Source organism: Mixophyes fleayi, chromosome 6 (assembly GCF_038048845.1).
Source record: "Mixophyes fleayi isolate aMixFle1 chromosome 6, aMixFle1.hap1, whole genome shotgun sequence".
NCBI classification, from domain to species: domain Eukaryota; kingdom Metazoa; phylum Chordata; class Amphibia; order Anura; family Limnodynastidae; genus Mixophyes; species Mixophyes fleayi.
Window position 1 is genome coordinate 173632657 of NC_134407.1, and position 22642 is coordinate 173655298.

Sequence of the window (22642 nt, forward strand, 5' to 3'; positions counted from 1 at the left end):
GGTAAACGGATCAAACTGCGAGTTTCCAGCGGGTTTGAAAAGTGGAGCTGTTGCTTATAGCAACCAATCAGATTCTAGTTATCATTTATTTAGTACATTCTACAAAATGATAGCTAGAATCTGATTGGTTGCTATAGGCAACATCTCCACTTTTCAAACCTGCTGGAAACTTGCTGCTTAATAAATTTACCCCTAGTTGAATCTCTAGAACCAGATAATAATGAGGGGCCTGATTCATTAAGGATCTTAAATGAAGAGGTATCTTATTTCAGTCTCCTGGACAAAACAATGTTACAATGCAAGGGGTGCAAACTAGTTTTCTGTTTTGCACATAAGTTAAATACTGACTGTTTTTTCATGTAGCACACAAATATCAACTTTAAATTTCAGTGTACAAATAAGCTATCAAATATTTGTGTGCTACATGAAAAAATAGTCAGTATTTAACTTATGTGCAAAACAGAAAACTAGTTTGCACCCCTTGCATTGTAACATGGTTTTGTCCAGGAGACTGAAATAAGATACCTCTTCATTTAAGATCCTTAATGAATCAGGCCCGAGGTCTTCACCAATAGTAAGCTGCATTTCCTATAGAGTGCCATCTAGTCACAGGTACTCAGATGCTCCCAGGAGATAGACTCAGGGAAGTAGGGACTTTCTGCTTGCTGGCTAGCAAAGAGGCATGGAGACTCAGAATAGTGGCACTAACCAGGCAGGTAATAGCAGACCGGTAGAGAGCTCAAAGGTCCAAAATGACAGGCCAAAGTTCAGGGTGGGCAGCAAGCAGCAGAATCCGATGAGATAAGGGCAGCAAACAAGAAAATCCAGAAACAAGCATTGGGCAGACAATGAAAAAAATACAAGATAGGCAGTGTCCTTTACTGAAGCATAGAAAAAATATTTTAAAACACTGCTTTTGCTTAGTATCCCTTTAAGGGGTGAGATAGAAAATGTAGCAAAAATGCTGTGGTAACAAAAAACAAATAAAATATCTGTACAAGTACAATCAATCCAGGTCCTGGCAGTTAAACAAAAATAGCTCTTAAGGCGGATCCCAATAGGAGAGAGAGAAGATAACATGAGCAATTATGCCAGCTAGATTTGGAAATAAGTCAAATACAATGTGCAGAGCCAGAATTAAATATACATATTTTATAGAGCTATTACATGCACAACAACAAAATCGTGATAAAAACATATATCCCCCCCCCCCCACCAGTGGATGCATAAACAACAGGGCTGAAATGGTATATGACTATAGCTATTAACTAAGTACCATGAATTTAGACCACTGCCTCAATAAAATATTTATTTTATTTTTTTTACATCAATTCCTTTCATTTTACAGCCCCTTACAACTCGTTGCCTGAGACTAGTGCCTCATGTTGCCGCATCATAGGCACATCCCTGATTCCCACTGAGGTACAAAAAGCCTTTATTTTTAAATGCAATCATTTATTTACTGATATGTTTCTTAAAACCATAGATGCCTAATTTCTCAGGGAAGTCTGGGAGACTCCAAAATATGTATGAGACATCCTGTAGCCCAGAGGAGCAGGCAAATCTCCAGCAAGGCTGCTTACTTGACTGCAAGCCCATGCTGTAATGATGCAAATTGCATGTTCAAGCCCCACCCTCTTCAGTGAGCAATGAGCAGGCGCTGATAACATTAGCGTCATATGGCTTTCCCTGCACACTTAATGATGCTAATGGAATCTTCAAACGCCACCTATTCTATTCCCTCCGCATTTCTCCCAGGAGGGAGTATGGAAAAGGCCATAAACAAACATTAAAAAGTGTACCTGCCACATACACACAGTGGAGGCAGCCATCTTGTAGGCTGAAGCAATATTCAAGAGAATGCAGTCTTGCTGATGTCACTAGGTCCAAGAGAATTGTAAGGCTGAATATTGTTTAATCCCTCAAAATGGCTGCCTCCACTCTTTGTAGGCGACAGGTACACTTTAATTTATTAAGAAGGAAATACCATGATTGTCCCAGCAATACAGTTTTTCAAGGGACAGTCTCCAATTCAGAGTTGGAGAGTGTTGTTGTTTTGTTGGGAGGGACAGGATGGGTAACGTTTTGCTGGTTTGCGAAGACGATATTTTAATTAGGGATGTGCACCGGCGACTTTTGAGGTCTCGTGTTTTGGATCCGGATTTTCGTTATTTTTGGGGTTCGGATTTGTCTCGCAAAACACTTGACGAAAGGTCTCGGTTCGGATTTAAGGTTTTGGATTCGGATTTTTTTTGAAAAAAACATAAAAAGTTTAAAAATCAAGTTTTTGGGCTTATTTTCACTCCTAGGCTATTATTAACCTCAATAACATTCAATAACAAGCATTTCCACTAATTTACAGTGTATTCTGAACACCTCACAATATAGTTATTAGTCCAAAATGTTGCAACAAGGTATCTTTCTGGACTGCGTAGAGGAGTGGGTCACCACAATATATATTAAAAACCCTGAACTTTTATGATTCGCACCAATAAATGTACCTGGACTGCGTAGAGGAGTGGGTCACCACAATATATATTAAAAACCCTGAACTTTTATGAATCGCACCAATAAATGTACCTGGACTGCGTAGAGGAGTGGGTCACCACAATATATATTAAAAACCCTGAACTTTTATGATTCGCACCAATAAATGTACCTGGACTGCCTAGAGGAGTGGGTCACCACAATATATATAATAAGAAAACCATCAACTTGTATGATTCGCACCAATAAATGTACCTGGACTGCGTAGAGGAGTGGGTCACCACAATATATATTAAAAAGTAAAAACCCTGAACTTTTATGATTCGCACCAATAAATGTACCTGGACTGCCTAGAGGAGTGGGTCACCACAATATATATAATAAGAAAACCATCAACTTGTATGATTCGCACCAATAAATGTACCTGGACTGCGTAGAGGAGTGGGTCACCACAATATATTAAAAACCCTGAACTTTTATGAATCGCACCAATAAATGTACCTGGACTGCGTAGAGGAGTGGGTCACCACAATATATTAAAAACCCTGAACTTTTATGAATCGCACCAATAAATGTACCTGGACTGCGTAGAGGAGTGGGTCACCACAATATATTAAAAACCCTGAACTTTTATGAATCGCACCAATAAATGTACCTGGACTGCGTAGAGGAGTGGGTCACCACAATATATTAAAAACCCTGAACTTTTATGAATCGCACCAATAAATGTACCTGGACTGCGTAGAGGAGTGGGTCACCACAATATATTAAAAACCCTGAACTTTTATGAATCGCACCAATAAATGTACCTGGACTGCGTAGAGGAGTGGGTCACCACAATATATATAATAAGAAAACCATCAACTTGTTTGATTCGCACCAATAAATGTACCTGGACTGCGTAGAGGAGTGGGTCACCACAATATATTAAAAACCCTGAACTTTTATGAATCGCACCAATAAATGTACCTGGACTGCGTAGAGGAGTGGGTCACCACAATATATTAAAAACCCTGAACTTTTATGAATCGCACCAATAAATGTACCTGGACTGCGTAGAGGAGTGGGTCACCACAATATATTAAAAACCCTGAACTTTTATGAATCGCACCAATAAATGTACCTGGACTGCGTAGAGGAGTGGGTCACCACAATATATTAAAAACCCTGAACTTTTATGAATCGCACCAATAAATGTACCTGGACTGCGTAGAGGAGTGGGTCACCACAATATATTAAAAACCCTGAACTTTTATGAATCGCACCAATAAATGTACCTGGACTGCGTAGAGGAGTGGGTCACCACAGTATATTAAAAACCCTGAACTTTTATGAATCGCACCAATAAATGTACCTGGACTGCGTAGAGGAGTGGGTCACCACAATATATTAAAAACCCTGAACTTTTATGAATCGCACCAATAAATGTACCTGGACTGCCTAGAGGAGTGGGCACTGGGCACCACAATAAAATATATAAAAAACCTTCAACAGGTCTGCATTACACTACACATACGGCTGCTCCTCCATCCTCTCCATCATATACATGTTGGAGTTTTAGCGTGTGACAACCTCTTGTTTTTGATAATGTCAGTGCATTTTGAATATTTTTCAATTTGCCCCACACCACTGAATGTACTTTATCTATGATACGCATCTATCTATCTTGACTGCGTAGTGTGGTGGCCCCGGTACACAATTTGGTACCGAGGCCACAATATAATTAAAAAACCCTCCACGTGTCAGAATTCCACCAAACAAGTATCTGGACTGCGTAGTGGGGTGGCCCCGGTACCCAATTTGATACCGGGGCCACAATAAAATAAATACACCCTCCACGTGTCAGAATTCCACCAAACAAGTATCTGGACTGCGTAGTGGGGTGGCCCCGGTACCCAATTTGATACCGGGGCCACAATACCTCCTCCAAACATGGTACAGACAATTCGTCATTGAGATCCCATCAAGTATGTTAAAGACAGACAGGGTCGAAGTGTTATTGGTTGACTTTGTAAACCAAAAAACTGTCCATGTTGCACATAGTCGTGCAATGTAGACTGACTTTTTCATTTAAAGGCACCATCTTTCAAGTGTAGTGTTTGTAAGTCTAAGTCATATTATACTTTTGGTAAAATTGGTTTATTTTGTTCCTCTTTATGGTAACTACTAATAGAATTAAAGTATTAAATAGAAGCGGCAGTTCCTCTTTATGGTAATTAGTAATAGAATTAAAGTATTAAATAGAATTAAAGTATGAAATAGAATTAAAGTATTAAATAGAATTAAAGTATGAAATAGAATTAAAGTATTAAATAGAATTAAAGTATTAAATAGAGTGGTATAGAGTTGTAGTGTGGTATAGATAGAGTGGTCCCCACAATATAATAATAAAACCCTCAACTGGTCTGAATTCCACCAAACAAGTATCTGGACTGCATAGTGTGGTGGCCCCGGTACACAATTTGGTACCAAGGCCACAATATAATTAAAAAATTGGGCATCAACTGTCACCGTTGTTTAATATCTGATACACCTAAATATGGACTGCACAGTGGAGTGGCCCCGGTAGTAAATTTGGTGCCGGGGCCACAATACCTCCTCCAACTTCCAAGTGTAGTGTTTATAAAGACAGACAGCGTCGAAGTGTTATTAGTTGACTTTCTTAACCCTAAAATTGTCCCTGTTGCAAATATTCGTGCAATGGACAGTTACTTTTTTATTGAAAGACTCAAGCTTTCAAGTGTAGTGTTTATAAAATATAAACAACAATACAGTAGTTTTAGAGCACGTCAATACCTCTTGTTTTAAATTATGACAGGGCATTTTACTTTTGGTTTAATTTCTTGAATTTTTTTAAATTTGGTTTTACTTTTTGAACATGGCAAACGACTGTTGATTGGTCATATAATGCAAAAAAAAAAGGTCCAAGATGGAATTGTCCTTGGGCCCTCACACCCACCCTTATGTTGTTGAAATAGGACATGCACACTTTAACAAACCAATCATTTCAGCGACAGGGCCTACCAAACAACTTTGGCTGAAATGATTGGTTTGTTTGGGCCCCCACACCAAAAAAGCTGTACAGACTAAACAGGCTCTACTGAGGCAAGATGTCGTCCTCATCCTCAACCTCTGATTCCTCTCCCCCTACAGTGTGTACTTCCTCCTCATCACACATTATCAATTCGTCCCCGCTGGACTCCACAACCACAGGTCCCTCTGTAGTATCTGGAGGGCAGTGCTGTACTTCATTGAGGAATTGATTATTCATTTTTATAAACATCATTTTTTCAACGTTGTGAGGAAGCAACCTCCTTCGCCGCTCACTGACCAGGTTCCCCGCTGCACTAAAAACTCTTTCCGAGTACACACTGGAGGGGGGACAACTCAGGTAAAATAGAGCCAGTTTGTACAGGGGCTTCCAAACTGCCTTTTTTTCCTGCCAGTAACAATATGGACTGTCTGACATGTCTACTTGGATGGTGTCAGCAAAGTAATCATCCACAATTTTTTCTATTGTGACAGCATCCAATGCAGCGAGAGTAGACATGTCTGCAATGGTTGGCAGGTCCTTCAGTCCGGACCAGATGTTATCAGCATCCCCGCCAGTGCCTCTTTTGGGAAAACTGAGCTTTTTCCTCGCAGCCATAGATGTGGAAGAAAATGAGGGTGGAGCTGTTGGCATGTCACGGTCCTCTTCAGAGGACAATCTCCTGACCAGCAGGTCTTTGCACCGCTGTAGACTTGTGTCCGCCGGAAACAGAGACACAACATACGCTTTAAACCGAGGATCGAGCACGGTGGCCAGAATGTATTCCTCTGACTTTAAAAGAGTGACCACCCTCGGATCCTGGCAAAGCGTACGAAGGGCTACATCCACAAGAGCTACATGCTTGGTGTAATCGCAATGGCTTACCAGCTCCTCCCTCACTTTCTCCAGCTGCTTCTGCAACAGCCTGATCAGGGGAATGACCTGACTCAAGCTGGCAGTGTCGGAACTGACTTCTCGTGTGGCAAGTTCAAATGGCTGCAGAACCTTGCACAACACGGAAATCAGTCTCCACTGCGCTTGACTGAGGCGCATCCCCACTCCTTTGCCTATGTCGTAGGTGGCTGTGTAGGCCTGAATGGCCTTTTGCTGCTCCTCCATCCTCTGCAGCATATAGAGGGTGGAGTTCCAGCGCGTCACAACCTCTTGTTTGAGGTGATGGCAGGGCAGGTTCATGCTTTTTTGATGTGCCTCTAGTCTGCGGTAGGCACTGGCTGAATGCCGAAAGTGTCCAGCAATTTTGCGCGCCACCGCAAGCATCTCCTGCACACCCCTGTCACTCTTGAGGTAATGCTGCACCACCAAATTAATGGTGTGGACAAAACATGGGACGTGCTGGAAATTGCCCATATTTAATGCCCGCACAATGTTACTGGCATTGTCTGACACCACAAATCCCCATGAGAGTCTAAGTGGGGTAAGCCACTGGGAGATAATTTCCCTCATTTTCTCTAATATGTTGTCAGCGTTGTGCCTCTTATTAAAGCCTGTAATACACAATGTTGCCTGCCTTTGCACAAGCCGCCATTTTGTAGTTGCTGCTACTGATGCAGCTGTTGCTGTTGCTGCGGAAGGGGATGCATCTACCCAGTGGGCTGTCACAGTCATATAGTCCTTCGTTTGCCCAGAACCACTTGTCCACATGTCCGTGGTTAAGTGGACAGTGGGTACAACCGCATTTTTTAGAGCACTGAGGACACTTGATCGTACTTCTCTGTATATTTTTGGTATCGCCTGCCTAGTGAAGTGGAATCTCGACGGGATTTGGTACCGGGGACACAATACCTCCATCAACCCTCTAAATCCCACTCCACTGATGGCGGACACCGGGCGCACGTCTAACACCAACATTGCAGTTACAGCCGCAGTTATACGCTTTGCAATAGGGTGACTACTATCGTATTTTGTGGTCATGGCAAACGACTGTTGGACGGTCAATTGTTTTGTGAAAGACTTAGCGGTCTTACGACTTCCCCTCTGGGAAGATGACCGAGTAACAGCAGCAACAGCAGCAGTGGCAGTAGTAGGCGTACCGCTGCAGGATTCCTCGGATGAATCCCGTATTGAGGAGGACTCAGTCTGGCTGCTGACTTGGGCTGCAGGACTGAATCTGATGGAGATTGTGGAGGAAGTTGACGAGGAGGGTGTTGCTGGTGTGTATCCAACTGGACCACGGGATTTAGGTGTCCCTGTACCGATGAGGGTCCTAGCCCCAGTTCCTGAACTAACCACTGAACTATGAAGGTTATTCAGGTGACGTATAAGGGAGGATGTTCCTAGGTGGGCAAGATCCTTACCCCTGCTTATTTGAGCTTTACATAAGCTACATATGGCCATACATTGGTTGTCTGGATTTGGATAAAAATAACTCCAGACCGAAGAGGTGCATTTTTTGGTCTTCTGACCAGGCATGACGATGGGCTTTTTCATCCCATGGACATCAGCTGTTTCCCCCCCTGGTGCCTCATTTACAATAACCACATCACCATCCTCATCATCAAGTTCCTCCACAGCGCCAGCTACATCATCAATAGCCTCCTCCCGAGCCACCTCTTCCCGTACAGTGATGGGAAGGTCAGGCTTGACAACCACCAACATCCTTGGACTCGCCTTGTGGATTTGTGATAATTTCTCTTTAGAAGGCAGAGTTGTTTGATGTTTTGTTGCTGACAGCATAACTCTCTTCAATTTTTTGTAGGGGGGGGAGGAGGAGGAGGGCTAAGATCCGTGGGTGAAGCTGAACCACTAGTCATGAACACGGGCCAGGGCCTAAGCCGTTCCTTGCCACTCCGTGTCGTAAATGGCATATTGGCAACTTTACGTTTCTCCTCAGATGATTTTAAGTTTCTCTTTTTGCTACTTTTTCTTAACTTGGGCTTTTTGGATTTTACATGCCCGGTACTATGAGATTGGGCATCGGGCTTGGAAGACGACGTTGATGGCATTTCATCGTCTATGTCATGACTAGTGGCAGCAGCTTCAGCATTAGGAGGAAGTGGGTCTTGATCTTTCCCTACTTTATCCTCCAAATTTTTGGTCTCCATTATATGTAGCACAAGATACTGCAGAATGTGTGAACTTGGTAATATTGCAGTACCAATGGACTTATACTGCTGTATTGGTTTTGCAAATTTGGTTATAATTATTATATTTTTTTTTTTTTTTTAATTTTTTATTTTTTTTTACTTTTTTTTTATTTTTAAAAAACTTGGGAATAATGGGGAAATAACTATGCCCTTAGAAGCACAGAGCACAGGACACAGCACCACTGGACTGAACAGGACACGGCACAGGACCCAGCAGCACTACGGAACTCAGCAGGACAGAGCACAGGACACAGCACCACTGGACTGATACTGCAGAATGTGTGAACTTTGTAATATTGCAGTACCAATTGACTTATACTGCTGGATTGGTTTTGCAAATTTGGTTATAATTATTATATATTTTTATTTTTTTTTAAAAATTTTTTTACTTTTTTTTTATTTTTTAAAAACTTGGGAATAATGGGGAAATAACTATGCCCTTAGAAGCACAGAGCACAGGACACAGCACCACTGGACTGAACAGGACACGGCACAGGACCCAGCAGCACTACGGAACTCAGCAGGACAGAGCACAGGACACAGCAGCACCACTGGACTGATACTGCAGAATGTGTGAACTTTGTAATATTGCAGTACCAATTGACTTATACTGCTGGATTGGTTTTGCAAATTTGGTTATAATTATTATATATTTTTTTTTTTTTTTAATTTTTTATTTTTTTTTACTTTTTTTTTATTTTTAAAAAACTTGGGAATAATGGGGAAATAACTATGCCCTTAGAAGCACAGAGCACAGGACACAGCACCACTGGACTGAACAGGACACGGCACAGGACCCAGCAGCACTACGGAACTCAGCAGGACAGAGCACAGGACACAGCAGCACCACTGGACTGATACTGCAGAATGTGTGAACTTTGTAATATTGCAGTACCAATTGACTTATACTGCTGGATTGGTTTTGCAAATTTGGTTATAATTATTATATATTTATTTTTTTTTTTAAATTTTTTATTTTTTTTTACTTTTTTTTTATTTTTTAAAAACTTGGGAATAATGGGGAAATAACTATGCCCTTAGAAGCACAGAGCACAGGACACAGCACCACTGGACTGAACAGGACACGGCACAGGACCCAGCAGCACTACGGAACTCAGCAGGACAGAGCACAGGACACAGCACCACTGGACTGATACTGCAGAATGTGTGAACTTTGTAATATTGCAGTACCAATGGACTTATACTGCTGAATGTGTGAACTTGGTAATATTGCAGTACCAATGGGCTTATACTGCAGGATTGGTTGTGCAAATTTTGTGGTAATTAAAAAAAATTAAAGTAGTTTTTGGTATTTTTTTAAATAACTTTTTTTTATTTTTTTAAACACAGGGGAATATTGGGGAAATAACTATGCCCTTAGAAGCACAGAGCACAGGACACAGCACCACTGGACTGAACAGGACACAGCACAGGACCCAGCAGCACCACTGACCTCAGAAGGACAGAGCACAGCACACAGCACCACTGGACTGATACTGCAGAACACAGCACAGCACAGCACAGCACAGCACAGCACAGAACTAAACAGCACAGCACAGAACTAAACAGCACAGCACGAGATCTACCAGGACAGAGGACCACCTAACACACCCTCCCTCTACCCTGATCAATGCCCGAGTGAAGATGGCGGCGACTAGCGGGGAATTTATAGGATCCGAGTATCGCGAGATCCGACAACGGGATTATGAGTCAGAGCCTCAGTTTCAGATTTGAATTTGGCGCCAATACCCGGATCTGTCTCGGATCCGACTCGGATCCGCAACGTTCGGGTGGGCTCGGATTTCATAAATCCGAGTGCGCTCATCCCTAATTTTAATGTATTACTGTATTGTCTTTAATCTCCTCCAATTTCTCAGTTAAAGGAGCTTGTTTTCAGTGAGTAAAAAACAAGGAAAATGTGGGACCGGTAGATAACACATCATAGCTATGTTCTGCATGGACGAAAAAGGGGAATGCTCTGCTGGTTGATATTCAGTATTTTACTAGCAAGTAGGTAAAATGTGATTAGCTGGTAATAACAACGACGTACAAAAATAGCTTGTGTTTGGACTTTGTTTTAGGTAGCTAATGGCTGCAACTTTAACCTGGTAGCCCAGGAAGTGAAAGGTTATCTGTTACTGGTTGGTTAACTCTTCTTGGTCATCTGTTGGCGGTCGTGTCCTTCTGAAGAAGCCAACCTACAAAATCAGAAACAGTACATTTAGTCGAGACCAAATAATACTACATGCATTATTTCATAGAGTGGTTGTCTTGGTAACAGAAGTGATGGCAGCCATTTTTCAACTCACCTTCCACATGACAAATATAAATAATGTCAAGACCAGCAGCCCCCCAAGGATTCCAAGGATTATCCACCAAACAGGAATTTCTTTCTGACCATCAGGACTCACCCACTGGACCATAGTGTCAGCCTATGAGTGGAAATAGATAGATGTTACAGGATAGACACAGGAGAGAGTGCAATGCAATATTTATTGCACAAGTTGTACAGGATAGATTCTTTTTATCATGTAGTTTTGTCTTTGCACTTGTTCTAATCCTCCATTCTACTAGTTTCTAGGGAATAGGCTGAATATTTATTCAGCCCACACAATGACTGCCTTCACTCTGTATTCATATACATAATTGTCAATAAAATGGGTGTGATATAATTTTGCCTAAATTACAATGTACTATTAATCTTGCATCAAAATGTCATTTTATAACAGGAAGCACTAAGCTAGAAAAAAATTGACATTCATCAGAAGCTGCTTGTTTTATGTCACTGTGTCACTATTAGTTGGGGCTTAGTGGCACTAAGGTGCCAGCGACAAAGTTAGGGCCATCACGTGGGGACCTCGTCTTTAAAGACTCAGATTTCCCGCCTCTGAGTGTGAAAGACTTTTTTTTTTTTTTTTGGCGAGAACCATAAACAGGAGTGGAGGAGGTCTTGGAGTTCTGGGAGCAGGTTTGCAGCATAGCCGCTTGGGCTAATAGTAATGGTTTAGGGGAGAGCCCCTATCAAGAGAGCCACATTAAAGCAAGTAAACTCCATATCTAGTTGCCTTCTAAAACAGTGTGGCAGTATCCCAAAGTGGGAAGTAGTCCCCAGCAAATAAGAGGGGATGCTATAGGGGATGGTGTGCACATTGTGGAGAGTCCCTGGATAGTTTGATGGCCCCACTACATCCTTGCATCCCAAGTAAGTTCACATACAGTACTAGTCTGGTTCACATATTCATGCATACAAGAGTCTTTCTTACTCTTTAAAAACAACTAGTTTATAAAATAATATTACATATATTTCTAAATTTGACTGTGAAATACTAGTATTCTTTTAAGACCATAAGCAAAAAAAAACAAAAAACTTTTGTGAATTCAGCTTAATATGTATTGGGGTATTTGTACTAAATTGCGGGTTTGAAACAGTGGAGATGTTGCCACAAGCAACCAATCAGATTCTAGCTGTTATTTTGTAGAATGTACTAAATACATCATAACTATAATATGATTGGTTACTATAAGCAACAGCTCCACTCTTTCAAACCTGCAGTTTAGTAAATCTAGCCCTTATTGTTTTTCTATTCAAAGTTTAACTCCACCTGAATCTTATAGTTTATTTTTTGGTGGAGATTTCTTAGATAATAAAAACGACATAGTTCTACTAAACTTTGATTCAACACTCTGTTCTCTCTTACTACCTCTTGTTTGATACAAACAGGCAATGGTGTTGTTAGTGCATAGGGGAGGGGTATCAACAGCTACTCATTATGATTGAATCAAGGACACCTTAGCAGGAAAGAGAATCATAACAGTTACCTGCAGGAATGAAGGATCAGCGCAACAAAGGTAAATGAAAACTTAATTTTATCATAGTTTTTTGAACAACACCCAAACGTTTGGGTAGAGTTATCCTTTAATTCTCCTACACACATCCCAACATATAAAGAACTTACAGATGTCTCTTTAGCCAGCAAGGCCGTAGGCTGGATCCTGTAGGGGACGCCCGTCACCTGGAAGTAGCCTTGGGAACGCAGAGTGAACTGCTGCAGTGGTCTCTGGGTGGTGGGAAAGGAGAAATTCAGGACAGGCCATAATGTCCATCTTACGGTCTCTATTAACATTTCTGAAATATTATGAATTTTAGAGTCAAACTAACTGATCCATTAATAAATAATGGACTGAAACCTTTTTCCAAACCATTGTCCTACATCAGTGGTCTGCAACATGACATTTATAAGGGGGTTTTACAAATGGTCTTAGTGCCAGAAGAGGACTGCAGATTACCTTTACAGATAAGCAGCAGGTCACATTATAAGATCAGAGCATGAAGTACACAGAGCAAACAATAGGATAACCTATGCTTGACTAGTCATCACCATTTAACCATGGGTTAACACCTGCTACATCAATATCCCTCTAGAAGGCTATCACTTCCTCTAGTGGGGGCCTTTCTGTAACCAACAGTGCCATATATAGCTGTAAGTAGCCCTTGAGCTGCTAGTTGCCCACCATTGTTCTAGATTGTAGCATGGATGCCAAACAGCAAACCCTCTCTTACCTTCATGAAGCTGGAGACCCAGAGAATAGAGTGAAGCTTCACTGTCGCTCTCTCCCCCTTACCCATATTCTGTATGAAGCATTCTATCTGCCAGCAGTGTGAATCGCTGCAATTCTGGAACAAGAAAACATTGAGCCAACAGCTTTAAAGCTTAACCTGTACAACTGGCTTCACCCAAAGCTCCTGTCCCAGACATGTCCTCAAAATCCCCCTTCATGCAGACATCATATTGCAAAAAGGTATTTAAGCTATTATTATATATTGTATATGTTACTTATATGTTTCAGTTACAATTTGCTCATATAGAATAAAAATAAAGTAGCTCCTATTCCTGATTATTGCCGGACAAAGTCATTGTACTGACTATGTATGTGGCACAAGTATAGGAGCAGTTTCTGGAGAAGGGTTATATTTGAAACATACTGCTGCCTGCAGGTATCCTTTAATTTCCCACGACCAGAGAGCCTATCTGCACTCTGAAAAAGCTCCGCAGCACCCCCTAAGTGTTAGTCAATCCAACGTGTTTTTTCTCAGTTAAATATAAAATCGGTAAAATGTGAAGCCAACATAGCTACCATTTTTGTGTTGCTGAACATGTACACAAAATACACTTATTATGCAACATATAATGCCCAAACCCAATCTTTCCATTGTCCAGCAGAAATCTGTTTTACCTACAAACCTACCAACGTTCCATGGACATGCAGGTCCAACCAAACAAAAATGGCATTTATTCAACTTTTGCGTGTCAGTTTAGTAAAATGTTGCATTTTATGTAATACTGTAATGTATCTTGTTTTTTCACTAACTGTATAGTTGGTCCTTTGGCAATAGAGATATGGGAGTCTGTAGTAGATAAATTAATTGCCAAGCCTGACCTGAAACTTGGGATATTGGTAGCAGAGTAAGTTGTGTTAAATTCAAGGTTGAGCGTCACGATAGATGTGACCTTGTCGTATAGCAGATCAGTGGTGTGAGCTGAAGGAGAACTGATGATCAGTGTACAGTAGCTAGACTACCAGACAGAGCTGCCAGGGAATAAATGAGATTTAACAGGAGCTGCAGAGACTTTGGGGCTTAGCTGAGTTGGGCAAATGGCCGTTTGTTTAGCATAAAATAAGCATAATTTGTACTGCGCATGCCCCCCCGCAAGCATATTAGGCAAATTTGGTCACATCTGACACTTGTGCCTCCTTAGAGAGACAAGACGAGGGATGGAAAGGGGCGGGCAAACGTACCTTGAGTACAGTAAGGGTAGGTTTCCGTATCTTAGAGTAAGAAGATGTAGATACGCCTGCCAGTAGTTGTATCACTTGCGGGTGCCTGAGGGCTGGTGCAAGTACGCACTGATGATAATGACAGTCACCAGTTCTAGTAAGCTACTTCTGACTGCGAACTGCTCTCTGAAGTTGATTCTTTCTTCATTGATTGTTCCTCTATTATATGAATGTGTGGGCAGTTTAGAATTCATTTTTTGCCACTTTCATTCACACATGAAAAGGAAGATTATATCAGCTGTATTAGGAAGGGTTTCTCAGCATATAGGCTTAAATATACTATTTTTAAGTCCGACTCAGCATCATCCCCTTTGAGTATATTTGTGAGCATGCTGGGACATATAGTGCCCCAAGCCCAAAACAGCTAAATCAGGCTGCAGGTAAAGTGTAACTTCAGAGACCCAGGGTCTGTTAAGTAAGGACATACGACTGGTGACATGTGAGTGTGACAAATACCCTGAGGAGAATGACGGCCAGTCCCGACAAGTGTAAATAGATGGATTGAGAGAACATAAGAGATAATGCTGCTACAGGGAACAGCTCCCAGGACAAGAGAGTGATATGAAGAGTCAGTTCCCGGGGAACAGCAGCACCACATTACAGAACATTAAGTCTGTGGATGACATCTGAATAACATTAGGATTTTAGTAAGAGATAGTCTGTTGCCCATAATTGCACCATCTCTTCGTGAACTATGTTGAAGATATCCCAAATTTCAGTTGATTCAAACTCCGTGCACAAGGACCTCTCTTCCAAGTTACCCCCTACACCGCCCAGTGAGGCAGAAAGGCTGAGCTAGGTAAAGGTACCCCGTGGAGATAGGTGCAATGGTGTAAACAAGTGCTCAACATGGGGCATTAAGCTGAATGCCACCAAGGACTTACTCTGCACTCTTCATTAGCACCACCCATGAGAAAAAGGGATTACAAGTACAAAACACAAGAAACCATGCCCATATCTTACTGCATATTTGTGTTAAAATCATTGTAAATGATGTGAAGGTCTTAAATGGGATGTCTTCCTTCTTCTGAAGAGCACCCTCACCAAAAAATAGAGCGTAAAACCCCTTCCCAACTAGTAGAATGGCATGATGCCCTCATCTTTCAGCCACTCATTGGTGCCTCCAACAGTCAGTATATCTGAATGCCTGACACTGAGTGGAAGCTGTAGTAGCCATCCAATTGTCTCTCTCAATGCAAGAGGTGTTGGGGGCTGAAATTCAAAATGATCTTGTATTCTCCTGTACAGAGATGCTGGTGGGGTGAGTATCAGGGAAAAAGCAGAGGTCTTGGATACTGGATTCCTCCAACTTGCAAGGAAAGGGTGTTTATTCTATAATTCAGGGATTTTGTTTTAACACATAGTTATTATTATTATTATTATTATTATTATTATTATTAATAATAATAATTATCTCAGTACTATATGTAGCACCATTTATATATGTATATTCTGGTATTATGGAATACAGCTGCAATTGTATTAAGGCTATTTTTTCAATGAAGACTTTGGCAACCTGTGGCTCTCCAGCTGTGGAGGAAGTGACATTCTAGAGCATCTTGGGACCAGAAGCTCCGCCACAGCTGGAGAGTCACCAGTTGCCTATTCACTATACATTAACTCCTTAATATATATGGGAAGCGCACAGCCACAAGAAAACATAAAGCTGGTGCTTGGTGGGTTTAACGGACGAGGCAATAACAAACGTGGAAAGACCTTGCAAACGTAAAAATTATAATATTATTATAACACTGTATCTTTAACAAGGTTCCTAGCAATGCATATGTGCAGAATCAGAATATTGAAATGTTGCTCTTTGTTACCAAATTGCACAATTACAGTACCTCTAGCAACCAATCAGCACGAGGTTTGATAGATCTATTTAAGTTATGTTGATCTCATGTTGGGATATCACAGCCAATTCGGGGTAACTGGCCTTATATCACAGTATATGTGACCAGAAAACAAGAATGATCCCCACTAATAATTTTCTAAAAATCAGTTGGATCATTATTGGGCATGTTGTGTATGCGATAATGTTCTTATTGTATTAATAAGCTCTAGTCAGACTATAAATGATCTGCACTCAGCTGGATTAAGCCATCTACATGTATTGGATCGGTCAGTGAGTTGCCAGTTTTAGACAATAAAAACACTTTCAGGGTTATTTTAATGCTCGGATAACATCATTGTATCCTATGCCACTCTGCATTGCGGTACAGGGTGAAAAATATAACCACCTACTTGGATATTAAAACAGCTAATTTATTTGTTTATTTCTTGAAGCTGCCATATGTCTAAGACAATTTGCATCACATCTCAAGTCTCTAGATGTGTAAGTCAACTGTGTTTTTAGCAGCAATGTAAGCTACAGTGTACTCCTAAGTCATTATATACTTGTTTACATGATGTGTTTAAACAAACTATTAAACATATCTATTATCACAATGTTTTGTCTTCTTTATACATACACAACGTGACACCATCTACTTAGTAATGCATCATTATGGCAGTGCCCAATCAGCACAAGGCGAGTTTGTAGAATAAATGTAGGACAGCATATATTGACTATTTATCACCTTAGCGTTAAATATACATTTTTAACTTCTTTGTGTGCTTAGTTTCAGCTTAATATTTCCAGTACACTTATAGAGAAAATACTGTATTTAAATATTTGCCCTGTGTAGTTACCAGTAGGATGGGACCGACTGCTTTGGATGTTTGGTTCTCACTCTGTCTGCTCTCAGTAACCTGTTCATCTCTGGTCACTTCTCTCTTACTTAGTCTATGGCCATCTGCCTTCTTGTAGTTGACAGGCGCATCAGTCACCTCCATGACGTCCAGCTGAGAAGAGTGAAGGATAGTTATCGCCATATCTATAGCAGCAAAATATTGTTTAAATCTTAAAGTTTGAGTAGATATTTGGAAGCATCAGTTATATTTAGAGATCCTGGAATTTAAAGGAGACAACTGCGTGGAGGAATTAGTGGTGGAATAAAGTGTGGGCAAGGTGGTGACAGACTCCTATTGTAGAAGACACAGTAAAATACAGTAACATCAGATGGCAGAGGACTGTTGGAAATTGAAAGACCTTGCCAGAAATAAATGATATAATTTGGGAATGATCAGTGAAACTGAAATGGTAACACATTTTGATAGAGATATCCAAGTGACCTGTAGAAAATTGAGGCTTGAAAGGTTGGTGCACTGCATGTTGTCATCAGTCTTCAAACGCAGTGGGTACAGGAAGATGTCACCTTCATAGTTTTCAGGACTTTGAACAACTAACTTGACATGGACGGTGCCTGGACCAGCATTGTGCAGCTAGCATCAAACATAATATGAACATGAGGTCAATAATCAAATGATGATGATGATAACAAGCATATGGAACATATGGATTGTATTAATATGCCTTAGACAAATGAACTTATCAGAGCACAAGTATAGTATGCACACGCAATATATACTAAGATCATATTTAAATCCACAGACATACTAAAGCAGTATTATTGTTTAACATTGGATGTTTATGTGCCAAGCTTTTAAGCACCAAAATAACAAGGTGGCTAAAATGATCCACGTGTGGCCAGCATTAGGCCTGTACACAAAGGTGTTCTCCCTGCACCTGTGGTACTATTAATCTGAGCTGCGCTTTCCGCTTGGTGTATGGAGCGTACCAGGCATAGTTATTTGGCCCTATGATAAAAGTGTGGACCATGCACACAAACATTCCAATAAAGACTGGTCAAGCAGGATTGTGGCATATATCATTGTTTTGCTTACATGTTCTTTACAGGCTTCAATGTGAACACTAATGTGCACTGTCAACGCAACTCACATTGAATATACAATGTATAACGCCAATCATATTATACAGTGTTGTGCAGAGATTATATAATCATTTACATTTCACATCAGTCCCTGCCCCATTGCTGTTTTGCTAGAAGCCAATTAACCTACAGTATGTTTTTGGACTGTTGTAGAAAACAAGAGCACTTGGAGGAATCCTACGCACACATCGGGAAAATATACAAACGTCACACAGAGTACCCTGGTCGGTATTAAATCCATGACCCCAGCGCTGTGAGGCAGCTCTGCAAACCACTACAACTCTATCTGTATCTAAAGAGAGGGATAACTAGGAGCTTAAGGCACAGACTAGTGTTATCAACCCATCATCCACTGAATAACATACTGGAATAAAAGATTGGGTGTCCCTCTTCCTGGCTTTCTACAATCCTCCCATAGTCCGCTGTATTTATTCACTGAACTGCCAAAGTCACTATGCAACCCTTTTGCATACATAGTCAAATCCAGCAATTCATTGAAGATACAGACCCCCAGGTTCTGGGAAAGACTAGTGGTAAAGGGGTGCTGGGATGGAGTAGATTGGATCATCATATGTACAGAGGGAGTCAGACTTTTGTTTTGCTTATACAATGGTCGCGTAATTCTCTATATCTGTGTTTGTCTTTTATGTGCAGGCAACTACTGGCACCTCTAATACTTTGATAAATGTTATATTTGTGCAAAACCATCCTGAAAGATGTAGCTTGGTAAAAAGGGGGAGTGACATCATGATAAGGTGATGATGAGGTGTGGGCTTAATAAAAATAGGATGGAATGATTACAAAACTCAATTCACATATTTACACCTGTGATATTGTATATTATAAAATACCAAGTAAATCATGGTACCTGGACCAGTGGATGAAGTGGAAATTCATAAGTGGCGATAAATAAAATGTAAGTGAATGGAATTTTATTTTTATCAATGGTATGGCCTACCCCCATATACCTGCCCACTTCCACCACTGATCTGGACAGTGTACTATGAAATCAGCAATACAGACCATAGGCAGAGTCTTAAAGACTTACCTCATAGACATGAATAACTTCCTCCCCTTTATCCTGGGGCTTATTGGACTCCTCTCTTGGTTCCCAGTTGGGTAATGGAAGAACCACTTCAGCAGGGTGAGAGCTCCTGGGTAATGGAAACAATCATTAAACTATTCAATTTCGTCCCTCTGATTTAAGATAATGTACAATATGCCTTTACACTGCCAAATTTCCACCAACTAGAGCGTAAATCCAAATTTTACTATACACAATGCCATGATAATCATAGTATCACACACTTACCCTAGGAGACCCAGGAAAATGTTTACTGTTACGTTCAAGTGCACCCAAACAATTGGACTGCTTGAATTCTGACTGTTTTGGCTAAAATAAATAAATAAATAATAATTAATTAAAATAACAACATGACATACCATGAAAAAAATAAAATAAAGAAATAAATGATTCAATCCTAAATCAAGACATAAAAGAACAGTAATAGACTATATCAACTTGTCTTTGTGCCTAACAAATATAATGCATAAAAAAACAAAGTTTTTGAACTGAATTTCACTTCTGGGGACACATTTAATGGAGCTATCAAATGTATTGCTCCTTTTCTGTAGAGAACAAAGTTGCTGGTTGCTCTCGTGTTTCAAAGTAAACCAAGCACTTATAGACAGTAGTCATTTTATGGATTGAACAGATTTTTATAAGAGAGTAGCCAATGGACTTGCAAGAAACCAGCGACATAACTTTTTTTTTATTTTTTTTACATGAAGACGGGTTTAGTCCACACAATGGTTGCCTGCATGAAGTAACATTTTTAACAGATTATGTCCACTGTATGAATCCAAAGTATAATTCCATCTGTAAATCATAGAGCAGAAAAAGTTTCAAATGTACCTGAAACATTAAATACCGAGAGCCAGAAGGATTCATTTATTTCAGCCTCTATAACAGTCTACTGTGCCCTAGCTGGTTTATAGATCCCAACCATCAAAGTTTTGAGTGTATGGTACTCTGTATTGACCTATAGTTTTCACTGTAGCTAGATTTTACACAATCACTAGGTACTATTCAGAAAATACAGCCTTACACCGGGTTTCTATAAGTTTCAACACTAAGACTAAGTTTTATGGAGATTATCTGGGCCTAGTGTATGTCCGACAACAAATAGAAAAAGCAAACAGGCATTGTGGGAGCCCCATAATATGCCATTTATCTCTCCTCTACAAGGCTGGCACTTGCCAGAAAAACAGTTGGCTTTCTATGTTTACAAAGAAGGAAACCAAGGACACAGACTTTCCTCAGTCAGTAAATGCCACCCATGCTTCTCATCGCTTCATGGTATTTGGCTAAGATCAACTGTAGTATCTTTTTACTACAGTCCTTGCAGCAAAATTTCTATAAACATCCTGCTGTCAACACCTAAGAAGCAAGAAAATTGCCAAGAGAAAGAATGTTGAGGAAGATTGATGCTGTGTAGGACTCAAACCCACTGGGAAAGAATCTACATAGCTTTGCTCAAGCGGAAGAAAATCTGCATAGCTCTGCTCTCGAAGAAGAGACCTCCCTCCAAGACCAACTGCGACTTCACTCTAATCCCGGGAAAAGAAGTTGAGAGGATGGGTAAAGCTGCTGCTACGTCAGCTCCCATCTCCTCTAAAGCCCCTACCCTAGGAAGAAAGATGAGAAGAAGTCTGCCAAGGGTCTCCCCGAGTCCAGCTCTTCAGCCTCCACTGCCCATACAGCTTAGGGCCCAGCTGAAAGAAGTGGATGGAAGTGTACCCAACATGACAGAAGAGTCCTTAGGCAAGAAGATGGTCCTTGAACAAGAGTTCTCCAAAGCTTAAACTCTTAGCATCAAGAGCTACCTCATGAGGATCTTCTATGTCACTTACAGAAGATATCATCAGCTGAATGAGGTATTGGTAAGCGGTAAAGGCGACCAGGCCTGACTCAAAGAGAGGAGAGGTGGGTGATGGTTTCAATCAGAACCCTCATTCACCTGGCAATAATATTGCTACCTTCCTGAAGCGGTTTTGAACTGTGGTCAAGGATTCCTCCAAGATCCTGGATGGCAATGGCTCTGGACAGGTAAGCAGACCCTGAGAATAGAATAGAATTCATATGAAGGTCTCCAGCATATGCAACAAAGCTTCTCCATTGGGGTTTCTTCAGGAATTTTACACTACGCCAACCAGACACAAAACTGCAAGAACTGTGGTAGGGTTGACTACATGTGAAAGAACTACAAAGTTTCAGCTGGAAAATTGCTCCCACAAGACGGCATGCAACCTCTATGCTCTGGCGCACCACATCTATAGGAACTGTCCCCAGAGACCAAGAATCTACACTGTAGTGGCAGCAAAAGGACTGACAGAATGTGGTCCAGCTTCTACCTTGCAGCTAAGCCAGCACAGAAAAAGCAACAGGAGGGCAAGAAGGTTTCCGCCAGCTCACCCTACCACCAAGTGCCCTTCCCTATCCCCAGCTCACCCCACTCCCCATACCTCTTTCCCACCCCACACCACTCCTGTCCCCTCCCCACCCTCACCACTGCTGCCTCTCTGTGACAGCAACTCCCCTCCCTTCTCTACCTCTGTCTCTTCCCCCTCCCCCTGCAGTATACTCCTGCACCAGCACTAACCCTTCCCCCAGCTGGAGCAGCTTCCACCCCATCTCTTGATGATTTTCCCTCTCTTGTGTCCTCTGCAGGGAATAAGCTGAGGAGGAAGAGTCTCTGGTGGAGAGCTCAGTCTAAACCACAGACCCTTCCAAAAAGCTGGTCATTGAACGCTTTGAACTTTTGAACTCATTGAACGCTTTGAGAACACCCTTCCACAGACGGAGGCCATGGAGAAGATGGTAGATGTGTTGGTAGATCAGGAATCAGACACTGAGCAGGTAGATGTGGGTGACTTCCCAGGGATACCAAGCATCTCCCTGTTTGATGCATTGGAGTAGCAGGCCTGATCCAGCCCCAGCCCACCGACTCACCATTCAGGTCTGACAAGAGTGATAACTAAGTGTACTGTTTGTACTAAACTCTCTTCTCCCAAGTAATGGCTTACTTTTCTTTATTCACCATTAATGTGAGGAGCATTAATCGCCAGTTTAGGAGACAGTGAAGTTCCTTGAATCTCAGAAGTATAATATGTATATGCTCTAGATATGTTCTCTGCCTTTCTCTAGGTTCTACAGACATCTGGACAGGCAATGGTCTGGCCCTTGTATTGGTTAGGTGGGGGGGGGGGGGGACTGTAAGAATAAGCATTTGGAATTTTTCCAGACTCTGGGGGCCCAGCTTGCAACCACAAGGGCGGTAATGATGACA

The 22642-nt window shown here is 41.3% G+C and overlaps 1 protein-coding gene across 2 annotated transcripts in view; it reads right to left on the minus strand.

Annotated features, from left to right (window-relative positions):
* Positions 1–10458: 10458 nt before the first annotated feature.
* The window catches only part of ITGA2B (integrin subunit alpha 2b), a 73207-nt gene continuing 61023 nt past the window's right edge, over positions 10459–22642 (minus strand). For both annotated transcript variants that reach the window (XM_075177302.1, XM_075177301.1), the window contains exons 24-31: positions 19606–19686; positions 19342–19447; positions 17635–17784; positions 17152–17304; positions 13184–13297; positions 12579–12680; positions 10932–11054; positions 10459–10820 (exon numbers count right to left, since the gene is read on the minus strand). In XM_075177302.1, the coding sequence (XP_075033403.1) occupies positions 10758–10820; positions 10932–11054; positions 12579–12680; positions 13184–13297; positions 17152–17304; positions 17635–17784; positions 19342–19447; positions 19606–19686 (892 nt within the window). In that variant the 3' untranslated portion in view covers positions 10459–10757. The remainder of the gene's footprint in view (positions 10821–10931; positions 11055–12578; positions 12681–13183; positions 13298–17151; positions 17305–17634; positions 17785–19341; positions 19448–19605; positions 19687–22642) is intronic.